We start from the raw sequence: 12,458 nt of genomic DNA, 5'->3' as shown, positions 1-12,458 counted from the left end.
ACATGGGGCAAAAAAAGCCTAACACTGACCCCGACTCGGCTGGACAAATGACCCTGGGCCAAATAGGGTTCACAGTAGCTGGGGGGCGCAACCCAGACAATATGGGCTTTTTCCCCAGCACCTAAACTGGTATTGGTACTGGTATGACATTTCTTCAACTACATAGATACAAGCCATGTGAAAAGGATGGTCTGATTTGACATTTCAAAGGTCACTATTGCACCCCTCCCCCGCTGAACGCCCCTGGTGTGACTCCTGGGGAGATGCTGGAAAGAGTGAGATCAGAGCTGAAACATTTCACAGGCCTGGTGGATTTCCATTTCTAAAGCCATGGTGTGTTTATGTCTCCTGTCTGGTAGCTGGGCTGTGGGCCAAATACAGGCCAGCGTTTGGAAACGAGGCTTTGGTGGAGCACTGGTTCGGCTCTTGAACGTCTCCCAGTTCACACGTTGTGGTTGAAACGGTAATACCACTCTTGATGATTGGGAACCAATGACCAACGGAAAGCGGTCGAGTTATGGGGTTAATTTGATGCTGATAATCATTGTTTTTGCACGTGCCTCGTCCAATTTTCCTTTTTAACCAACTAATCCACCACCAAATCCCTGTACAACCACCTCTGTCTAGTCGCACTTCAAAAGGGTGGGGTCAGACAGGTTAAGAAAGCTAAATCTAGTAATAGGGCGTGTTGCTATAGTCAATATTTGTATACAGTTAACATTTAACAACTCCTATCTTAAAAAAATCTAAATATAACAGTTTGGGTCAGAATTGCATTTCTATGGTTGACAGTATTTACATTAACACAATTTCTGATTTCTTATACAAGTAATTTCTTCTGGAGGAGATTACTAACATCAGTGCCTGTGTTGAGCCGCAACTTGTCCCTATGGTTGAACTGTTATTGAACACTTCATTTTGAAATGTAAATACCAGTCAGTATTGCAATTTCAAGTTGTGATATTTCAAAAAGCTTTTTAACCCTTTAGTATGTTTTTGTATTGTTCATAAAATCGGAAAATACGTTTTTTCTTATTCTAAGCTTAAATTGGAATTGATCAGTCTTTAACAAATAATCAAGGCATTAAACACTTTAATTTATGAATCTAAAAAAATATATATTATTGTGCAAAATGAAATTACCTAATGGACATTTTAAAGAAAGGTATTTGAATAACATGTATTCAGTTTGATAAAACATTTCAATCATCTTATTACACAAAACAAACACAATTGTAAATATTATGGCCTATTTGCTTCCATTATGATTTCTGTCCATCTAAATATTACTTATTTTCAAGTATGAACATTTGCACAGGAATTATGTATACATTCTTCCTAATAAAATAAATTGTGGGTGGATTATTATTAAAAAAGTTGTAAGTGGAAAATGTAGTTTTGGCTGCTCAGTTATTTCAAATGACAGTCAAGGGGTTAAATTAAAATACAATGGAGCTACTTTTTTCTTTTGGAGTGAGCGGTGAGGGCCAAACATGCCATGATTGAGGGCCAACGTAACACTGACATGTTATCTTCTATCTTGACGTGGTGAACTTGTTAGCAAAGTTTCCGTCTTGATTTTACAAGAAAAAAATACTTCCTTATGTCTTTCAATATCATTTCTTAGTGGGCCAATCCTGGTCTGAATAAGTACTGACGAAACAAGACCTTTACTGATCCAATGTACACTTTAGGTCACTTTACTGTACGGGCCACCCTCCAACCTCACTGTCTTACTAACGTCTCCTTCACAGAGACTGGCATGTGACGCTACTGGATCTAGTGCATGAAGCTTAACGGGGCTGACAAGCACTGCCCCCTTCAGCACCGCCACCGCTGCCCTCGACACAGTTTGGTGAAGGTTAGATCTGGAGGCCTGTCAATCAAGTGACACAAGCGTTTGCCGAGGATGAGCTGTGATGCTCTTTCTGGTCAACGCCGCCGTCCGCCGCGTCTTGGCCTCCGTACCGTTCCTCCGCCTCTCGTCATCCGGTACTCAGATGGAAGTTAGAAATTAGGATGGCAGATGTGTCTGCGAGAAGCTTGCCAAATTACTGAAGTTTGATTTAGGAAGTTGTCTACATTACATTACATTTTACGTGTTAGACGTTTTATCCAAAGCGACTTACATACTCAACACTGTGGCCAATCCCCACAGGAGCAATTTGGGGTGAAGTGTCCAGGGACACAACAACATGCTGACTGCAGTGGGGTTTGAACCTGTCCGAACACCAACACACTAGTCCACTGCGCCACACGCCTACCATTGGAGGCAGTGTTGAAGTGTGACACTGCAATAAAACAGTCTTCAGAGAGCCAGGAGCCTGCACAATTCAATTCATCAGAGTCTTCTTTGGACGATTTTACGTGGTGACAAACTGTAACCATTGACCTTGGACGTATTGTACTGACAAACACAAGAGAGTGTCCTTTTGAGATGCCTCTGACAGCCCCTTTCAATGTGAGTTTAGAAAAAGATTGAAGATAAACGGAATACTTCGCAAAAGCTGTAATAACCTCACTGGCTGTACAGGCGAACAAAGGCTCGCATACAGAAACTCAAAAGTCCGTCAACACAAAATCCAAGGACAAAGACAATCGTAGCTCCCATACGCTCTGATTGACAAATGGGCTTTGTAAAGTGTGGTGCAGAAACACCACATCTGAGCACCAAAGGCAGACAAAAACAAATAAACGGAACTCATAGAAAATCCCAGAAAGGACTACGCACAGCTTGTCTTTCATAATATGAGTCAGATGCGACTACTGAACCCTTGGAAGCCTCCAGAACCTGTGACTGTGTTTCTCACCCAGAAGCCTCCTGCGATCTTGCCTCCCATGTGCCATTAACTCCTGAAGCCTGCAGCCATTGTCAATGAAAGGCACCCAGGGGAGAGCAAAGACCAACTGAGGGGCAGCGATGACTCACAGCAGCTTCCACGTCCGGAAGCAAGGGAACAGCCAGGGACGAGGGAAGAAGATTCAGAGATCAAAAACACGTTTCATTGGGCCAATTAGGGCTCTCTTATCTTGAATCCATCAGCAGTGCTTTGTCTTAGCCCTCTCTCACTGCGGTCGACATGACAGCACACTCACCCTAACCGAATATCTGGGTTGCTAAACAGCAGCTGCTGTAGCATATGCTTAACATTTTTAAATGGTGATGTGGCACTATTTCTCCCATGGTGCCCTACTGCTTGCAGGGTTGAGGAACGCGATGCTCAGAAGGCATCGGTTACCTTTAGCTTCCAGGAAGAAAAATCGTGCACGTCTCCAGTCATAGGAGAGGACTTGAATTCATTTGATCCATCAGCAGTGCCCTCTTTCACCGTGATCCACATGACTGCAGTGGCAGAGAACTGGCCAAACATCTGGGTTGCTTAACAGCAGATACTCTAGCACAGGGGTGTCAAACTCAATTTCATCGCGGGCCACATCGGCATTATGGTTGCACTCAAAGGGCCGGTTGTAACTTTAAGACTATATAAAAATACATATATAAATATATCATATATATAAAATAATGTATTATATTACATCATTGCCTCTGCATTGGATTATCATCGGATAGGGTAATAACTTCATAATTAACTACGTCTGAAAGCAGAAGTCTAGGGCAAATAATTGCAAGTCTTTTCAGTGCGTATGTCCCAAAATTATTTAAAAAGAAAAGCCACATTCTGGAGAAAAAAGAAATAGAAATGACATTTTGAAATACAAATCTAATTCGGAGAAAAAGGAATTCTATGAAAAAATGCATATTTTGAAGAAAAAAAGGCAGATTCTGAGAAAAAAAGTCATATTTGAGATGCATTGTGGGACATGTAGTTTATAGGCAACGTGCTTCTGTAACCGTATAATAAATATATCATATTCTTTGCAGGCTCTTGTGGCCAAGTTGTGGGGCCACATAAAATGAAGTCGCGGGCCGAATGTGGCCCCCGGGCCTTGAGTTTGACACCCCTGCAGCATATGCAGACAATTTCAAATGGTGATGTGGCTCTTTTCTAGTGGTGTCAAGCTGACCTACGGCTTGCAGGGTTGGGGATGATCAGGAGGTATTCCCTTACCTTTGGCTTCCAGGAAGAAATTCAGGCAATTAGCCCAAGCACGTCTCCAGTCATAGGAGAAGACTGGGAATAGTTTGAGTGTCCAGACCCACCGTGCAGCTGTAATGTCTGGTTTAGGCTTTGGCCCTACACAGTGGACCTCCCGGAGCAGTGGAAACCAAGGCCACCCAAGTCCTGCAGGGGCTAAAGGCACTGGCTCTGTGTGTGTTTGTGTATGTGTGTGTGTTACAGTCTCTTCTTACTGTCCACACATCAAAAGCCGAGGCTCTGATCTCAGCGAGGGAAGCCTGTACTCAATTTAACACAAAAGGGAGGCAAATGGATGAAAGGGGAGACCTACAGTCGACGAGTTGATTCACTTTGTTATTCATCCAGATTCACGACCTGACTCAGCACGTAATTGCTCGTGCCGTGTTAAAATGTGTTATTCCGACATCTGCAGGAGGAGCAGATGATGAAATCGCAACAGTCATTAAGCAAGCTATATCAATCAAAGAGAAGTACTCCATCTGGGACGGAAACAAGGGGATGACATGCATCTTAATAGATGGCAGAGAAGGTACAAAGTGTCATCAGTAGTGGGCCATCCGCAGCTGAACAGTAGCCTAGCTTAAAACTGTGAGACACTGCAAGTGACTCACTGCTAATATCGAAGAATGTGCAGCCTAGAAAGTGTCTGATACTAGTAAAACCAGAGAGCAAGAACAATCCTAGTGATGACAAGTCTGGAGCCCATCCCTCATAAACATTTCTGTCAACTGCTACTGCGAGAGAAAACACAAACAAAGCGGAAATAACAGAAGAGGCCTGTGTTACCAGAAACAACCTTGAAGACGTGAATAATGATCTTGATAACAACCTGTAGTTTTTTTTCTCTCTCCGGTAGAAAAAAAAGGCTTACTGGAAGAGGGATTATGATGTCCAAAAGAGTTAAACACTCCAGAATTTATGGGCCCATCAAAGAACAGAAGAGGTGGGGTGAGAGTGTGTGTGTGTGTGTGTTTGCGGGGGGACATGCAACAGGCCCCGACCACAGCTTTCTGCTGACTGATGCAAGCCCAAGAGGTGAGTCATGGGAGAGGAAGGGGGGGAGGATAGAGGTGGTGGGGTAAGTTCTCCTGGGGGCTACTGGGAAGGGGGTGAATAAGGGCAGTTATGTGTGCCTGCTTGGAGATGAGGGGGCATGGAGGAGGTCGCACATCGTTCAAGAGAGCAGGCCCTTTGTTCTTCAAATGCCAACGTGACCTGGGATAAGGAGGAGATGCAGCTGCACTGCTTTTAGATAAAAAATACACAATATATTCATGTGTGCGTCTCGCTGTTACACACACTTAACCAGTGGCAGAAATGGGTGGTGGCAGACAGGAATAAATACCCCAAGAAATATTGTATATATGCTTCTAAAAATCGAGATTGAGGTGAAAAAATTGCCATTAAAATAGAAAAATAAAGAATAATAACAAAAATAAAATCTATATGCCAAATTAAGGCCAATATGCTGGGCTTCATACATTTGTAATCAAGAGATTGAGCTATAGAAATTGCCATTGAATATCACATAAAGGAAAAAGATGTATATGCCTGTATATGTACACTAATGTAGGTCTAAATGCTTCATATCTCAATAGGCCCTTATGCTAGGCTTAAAATAAAAACTTAAAAAAGATATATACATAACAATTTAGGCAAATATGCTAAGGTTAATATAATTCTGTACTCTAATTCCTGTTTTTTCTATTTTAGACAGTGGGCAAAAAAGTGGCCCCCCCTAAATGTTTTTATTTTATTCATTAAACTTTAATCAGTCCTATTTGTACTGCCTTTCTTCTTTTCATTTCCCTGACTTACGCAATAACCGACGTGGGTTTCTGGTAAAACTTAAACTGCATGCTTGTTATTGTTTTTTACAATGATGCATAATGAGCATCGTTTGGAAATTAAAGCACAATAAAAGTCCCTTGGGGAACTATTCAGTAAAATAATCCATTACACCAGCAATTAAAAGGCTGCAATCAAACAAAGAGCTGATTAACACCTCTGAGCGATGACGTGTTTAGTTGGTAGAACACAGGCCCGCAAAACCTTCAGAGACAGGAAGTGCAAACATCCAGCCGAGGCTCCTCTGACGAAAACAAGCCACAGAGGCCGTAGTGAAATGAGTCAAGTGACGCAGGCCTCTTTAAAGATTACAATCCCGCTTTTAGGAGGGGAAACAGCCCGTGGTCACCACATCCCCGATGATCTGACACCGTTCCACTCGAGCAGCACTCAGATCAGTAGCTCCACTAGAGCTCAGATACCGGGAGAACATTTGACTGTGATGACTGGGCAGATGAGAGATCTGAGTGACAGTGTGTTGCTTTGGAAGTAAGGTGGAATGTTCTGTCAAAATAATATGTTCCTCTGTTATTGCTAAAATACCAATTTTAAAGATGTTCCTTCCATTGTTAAGTGGACTGGCTTACATCCTTTTCTATTTAAAACAGGTTTCCTTTTACTTATATCATAAGTGTTATCACATTCTTCTCTGTCATAAACGCAGCCTACACAAATTCTATATACACGCAGAACATTTTTAAATAGTTTTAACAATTATTATCACTTGAAGGATATTATTTTATTATTCATCATTGATAATCATGATAAGTATAGTGATTCATTATAAAGACCTGAGATCAATATGAAGCAATAACTTACGCCCATTTAAGAGTTACATTTATAGTTTAAAATGTAATTATATAAATGGTCTTTTCCGGACATTTAAATGAAATTATTTATTTAAAATAACAAAAATAGACCTCCAGCTGTTTCCGTTAAAAAGACAACCCTCTCATGTTTAAGCACTATTTGAATTTATGTATATATATATATATATTAACTGAGAAGGTGTTCTCTGTCAGAAAAGGTGACACAGATAGGCCACGGGAATATCAAAATTAAGGCCCACCTTGAAGGTGTTTGTTAAACACCTAACCCTAGTGTGGCTAAAAGGCCAACATTCTAATGTCCTCTGGTTCAAACCTTTAAAACGGAACAAGAAGAACAAACCATGTCCGGTTTCACATTGTTGAGACTCAAATTATAAAATGAATAATTGAAAAATAGTTACCAAATGAAATAGCCTACGTATGTGTGTGTAACTGGGGTAATTTACTAAGAGAAAAAAAAAAAAAGTTAGCATTATTAATTGTAGTATTTCAATTTTCTATAGTTATTACTATAATATTGTTTTTGTGAATTTTTAAGGCCATAACTATTATGTCGTAATAAGTTCACTGACTTAATACACGAGTCATGCTTACCGTGGTGTCCACTGATTTGACTGAGGTAGTTTGAACATGTCTTGAGGCAGACCCCTGTGCCTCGACCACCACACAGCCTTGGGGTCCCAACGTGATGATGACGGAGCCACAGCCTCGCTTCAGCAGCTCCTGCCCGGCCCGATGGGCTTCCTCCACATTAGAGACCGGGGATCCAGTCAGCAGCTCAGCCTGCAAGACGAGCAGAGGGGCAGAGTCAAGAAACTGCAAACATCCCGTTCACCAATGGGACAATTTCTTAGTCATTTTAACGAAGACCTTTTATTGGTCAGGGAGCTAAGTTAATTAAAGATAGAGCTAAACCAGCACTAGTGTGGGATACTTGGAGGATGCATTATGGAAATTCCCCAATTCCCAAGGACTGTGAGTAACAAACAGGAAGTCAAAGCAATTCCTATTCTTCCTGTAAAAAAATACACAAATGTTTTATTTGCCTCTTTAAAAACCCAGTGAAGTCCATCACAACCATTCACTATGTCCAATGCTTCCTAATTAGTAGTCTATAGTAAGTATTTAGCGGATTTGTTTGAGTTTTTGTATTAACATTTGTGAGATGACTCCGCTCTTAATCACACACTGTGGTGGTCATTAAAAACATTCAGTCTGTTCAGGGTTTGCTGGATCGGCCAGCAGTCTGCGGGCCAAACACATTTTCAAAGAGTAGATTCTCCGACTGCGCTGGTTCTTCTGGCTCCAACATGACTAAACAGTGACAGTGCAGGACTTCACAGCTGATGCTTAGAACTTTAAAGAAGCATTGAGAACGAGAAGATGAGCCACATTATCATTTTCTATGTGATTAAAGGCGATTGCACTGCAGGTTCATTTGCAAGCATAACTGAAAGAAAGTGACGTACAATTACACAAATTATTGTCAAATTAAATTCTGTCATAAAAGCTAGACTTTCTAGTCTTTCTTTCTTTCTTTAAAATATTTGAACTGTGTATGCCAATTTGTTGTATTAGACTGCAGGCTTAACACATGTTGATTTACGGTATTTATTAAATGCTTTTCAAAACATGCTGTCCTTTCATTATAATATTAACACCAAATCCGACACTTATTTCTCAAAATAAATACACCTCACCTGTTAGTTTCAGTGTTTATTGCTGTATAACATTTCTTTTTTCTTTATTTCCCCTGTTGAGAAGCATTGCTTCTTAATCGCTTATTACTTACGACCCCTGCTATTCATTTTAAATTGTTAGAAAAAAATAAATGAATTGCATATTCCTTCCTTCTGGCTTTCCTCAAAATGCTACAATGTACAAAGTGTCGGTTAGAATAGTGCACATTTAGGTTTAATGTTATATGCTTAATTAAAATATTTCAACTGTGGTGTCTTGGACAGAAATAAACTTCATTTGAAATATGAAAATAGAAATGAATGCAGTTTTGACAATCATTATTTTGTCTTTGTGAATGTAGATTAAATGTAGAGCACAAATCAGTGTCTATGTTCCATCATTTATATTAACACTGTATATTCAATTTGAAAACTGATTTAAATATAAATTCAAGGAAATGTCCAGTGAATTAAAAGTTAATGTTTAACATAAGTATTTTAATAATGTAATAATAAAAATGATATTACAAACAAAGAATGTTAGGTGTTACTCAAATTGAGATTTCATATTATGATCATTGTTAATATTATTATAACTTTGGGCTATTACATTTTTATTTTGTATTTCTTTGACCAATGCTTTTTAGAGTTCGCCCTCGTACACAATCAATGTTCTTAACTGTAGATTCACTACCCATGACAGCTTGTGCGTCTCCATTTTTGTGGACAGATGTTTGTTACTACAATAACTTTTTGTTGTGACTTTGTTTAGCTTTTCTCCTGTGGGACAAAAGTGACTTGATTAAAGTTCCTTGTGAACAAAAACAAATTAAACAACATGTGGAATCCATTTAGACTTTCCCTTTAATTTTCTGGAGCAATTTCAGGTCTAGTATCACGATGCTCTATAAATACCACTCTACAAAATTACACGCAACATATTTCTTGTTAATGCTGCTTTTTGTTTTCTATGAAAGTGTGTGTGTCCTTTCAGATCTGTGGACACAGTTTGGCACGCGAGGTCCTCAGGTGGACATCAAAGATAACTTCTCTCACTATAAAGCACTTCAGTGCAGAATGTGGGCTCAGGATCAAAGAGTGCCAGCACTTTGTCATCCTTAAGCCCCCCCCACCCGACCCCCCACCCTTCAGCTTGGTACAGTGAGACCACACACACACACACCTGTACAGAATGCGTGCAAACTTGAACCCCACACAGGAGGGTCAATGCTTGGTTCATGCTCACATTGAATGGGGGGTCTGAGGACCCCCCCCCCCCCCACTGTCAAAGTGAACAATGCCCTTGGACAGTTCAAAAATAAACCGCCGAGTGTATCGGTGCGTTTAGAGCCCTGCAGCCACCCCGGTGTTGTCGGATGCCAAGAGAGAAAAAAGGGCCGTTTTGTTAGTCATCGGCTTCACACCAGGGCAGGGAATCAATCTACCTCCCTCTGTGTGCAGCAATAGGAAAGTTGAATTATGGCTCTCTCACTGTCTATGGGTGCGCTTATTCCACACACATACCGCACAAAGCATATGCAGTATAAAGCTGTTGACACTGTGGGTGTATTATATGTTTAAGCATAACACCAAAGGGTGGAAATAAATATGCTGTCATTAGGTAATTTTATATATTTATAGCTTTTTTCATTTGCATTGCATTCTATTTCAATTTGATATTGAAGTTGTTTAAAGTACATTTTCTTCTGTATGTTTGCCTCTGCATCAGTATGTCTTGACAAAAGCATTGCAGAATTTAGTTTAAATACATTTGTTGAATATAAATCCTAGACTGTCAATTTAAATACAATTTGTTTTAGGTCTTTGATTAGTATTATAAACGTTATGTTTCTTATGTTACATTAAAGGCAGTTAAACATTGTAAGTCAGTTATCGGTATAGCTTATCTGCAGTATATGTATGTGTGTAAGTTGCAACATTTTTGGTGAATATTCGTGTTGAAGAGGCTCACTGGCATGGTAGGGGAATTACTTTTGTCGTTATTTTTATTTTTTTCTTACTTACATGTATTGTATGTCTTAATTTTTTGTTTGAACATATAACCAGTGCAAACTAGTCTATGCACTGTAGAAATATAATACAAAGAGTTTGGTTCAGAAAAGTCGTAAATCCCTTAGACGCTCTCCTGGCTGAATCATCAGTTTAATTCCATTATAATATTTCTATATCAAAGTAAATTATTATTTATGAATATTATTTAAAAATGTGCACAGCGAGGTGTATAAAATACTTTACGATATCGAAGAAAATACCAAAATGTCCAATTACAAGGCATATAATCATATTTAAAATATAATTATCTATTCAGTAAAGTGCTTTTATTTTAGCCAATAACAAACTCTTACAGGAACAATATTAAGACAAACTGTAAGCAGTTGTTATGCACTAGGCCGTGTTTAAAGCAACCCAATGAAAAATCAAACATTACTTTAACCGAGAGAAGAAGAACAATTATGCAGAAACTATAAATGAAAGCAAGCTAATAGAAATAAACTAAACTAAAAACAAGGAAATCAAGGCACACTGCTTTGTTGAAGGTCCCATGTCATGGCCATTTCTACTGATCATAATTCCATTGTTGTTGTCTACTAGAATAGATTTACATTGTTCAATGTTCCAAACATTGGTTTCTCATACAGCATCTCTGTATAGTATGTGTATTCACTCTCTGTCCTAAACGGCTTGTTGGAGCTCCTCCCCCCCCCCCCCTCCCTATGAGCCCACTGCGCTCTGATTGGTCAGCTCGCCCACTCTGTTCTGATGAGTCCACCACCGTTACAGCAGAATATCAGTGATTATGTGTTACAATGGCGTTAGCAACCAGAAAATGACACCAACAATGACAAACAGATGAGAATGCTGCTGTGTTAGAGTTTTACTCGCTAAAGGGCGTACTTTGAGGGTTTGTGACTCTGCAGACCGTTTACATGCAGAAAAGGCTACATAACACACAAGGGGACGGGTAATAACCAGAAAAGCATGTCATGGGACCTTTAAAGAATACCTAACTACGTTGTTAAAAACTGTTATAACACACTAGATCTCCTACAGTAAGACAAGTCTATGTTACAATTCAATTATGCATTTAATCATTTATGCAGAAACTCACTTATTTATACCTGTTAAAACCCACGTATGCACATTGTTTAAATAGTATAGAAACAAAAACCTATATAAACATAATTTCAATATAGATTTGAAACAATGAGAAAAAAATAATTCTCTATTCGAGGTTTTTTTATGCAGTGTCCCATGAATTTTGGAAAGTATCCATTATTCCTCATGTGTATTCCTGTTTTACTGCCGTCAGATCTGAGTAGATTACCCCTTTGTTTTTTTTATTGCACCTTTAAAAGTCTAATTATTTAAAGCTACTCCGGTACAGGGGCAACAATTGCTGTAGGTAACAATGTATCGGGTCTTAAGAGTTTAAACTGTTAAATAGAATGACAAATTCTACTTTTAGGGGCTTTACCATTTTTTTTTTTTTAATTATTATTATTTTTAAGATATTGAATGTTAGGCTTTTTTTTTTTTTAATAATCAAGATGTTTTAGTGCCCTTTCCAACCCCGTTTACTGTCTCATATGTAACATGACTGTACCTTCATGACCTGACACTTTAAAAAAAACATGATGTGCTTTCCCCAACTCTCCCTTTCATGTCCCCACACCTGGCTACAGCTTCTCTCTGTCCTGCACCACCATATCAAATAGAGACTCCCAGGCAAACGCCCATCCACTTCATCCCGAGGGGGCTGATGACTCAGCCAAAGAGCACATCTGCCTTGTTGTTTTTACTACGATTCCCATCTAACCCTGCCCCCCCGCCGTCGCTCCTCTGTCGTCACCTTAGAGTCAAGACACAAGGTGCCATGACACTTGGTTTTACCGTAAAAGGGTGCACGGATACTCATATCCCTCTTCATACCAGAGCATTTACATGTATGGCTAAAGGCTACAGTGGGGTTATTGATGTGT

At 39.5% G+C, this 12,458-nt stretch overlaps 1 protein-coding gene across 2 annotated transcripts in view; it reads right to left on the bottom strand.

Moving 5' to 3' along the window:
• The window catches only part of rbks (ribokinase), a 58,456-nt gene that overhangs the window by 2,069 nt on the left and 43,929 nt on the right, over positions 1–12,458 (bottom strand). For both annotated transcript variants that reach the window (XM_034111345.1, XM_034111346.1), the window contains exon 8: positions 7,373–7,561. In XM_034111345.1, coding sequence (XP_033967236.1) covers positions 7,373–7,561 — 189 coding nt within the window. The remainder of the gene's footprint in view (positions 1–7,372; positions 7,562–12,458) is intronic.

This window comes from Pseudochaenichthys georgianus, chromosome 22, assembly GCF_902827115.2.
Source record: "Pseudochaenichthys georgianus chromosome 22, fPseGeo1.2, whole genome shotgun sequence".
Taxonomy (NCBI): Eukaryota; Metazoa; Chordata; class Actinopteri; order Perciformes; family Channichthyidae; genus Pseudochaenichthys; species Pseudochaenichthys georgianus.
This window is presented reverse-complemented; position numbering and strand designations above follow the sequence as displayed.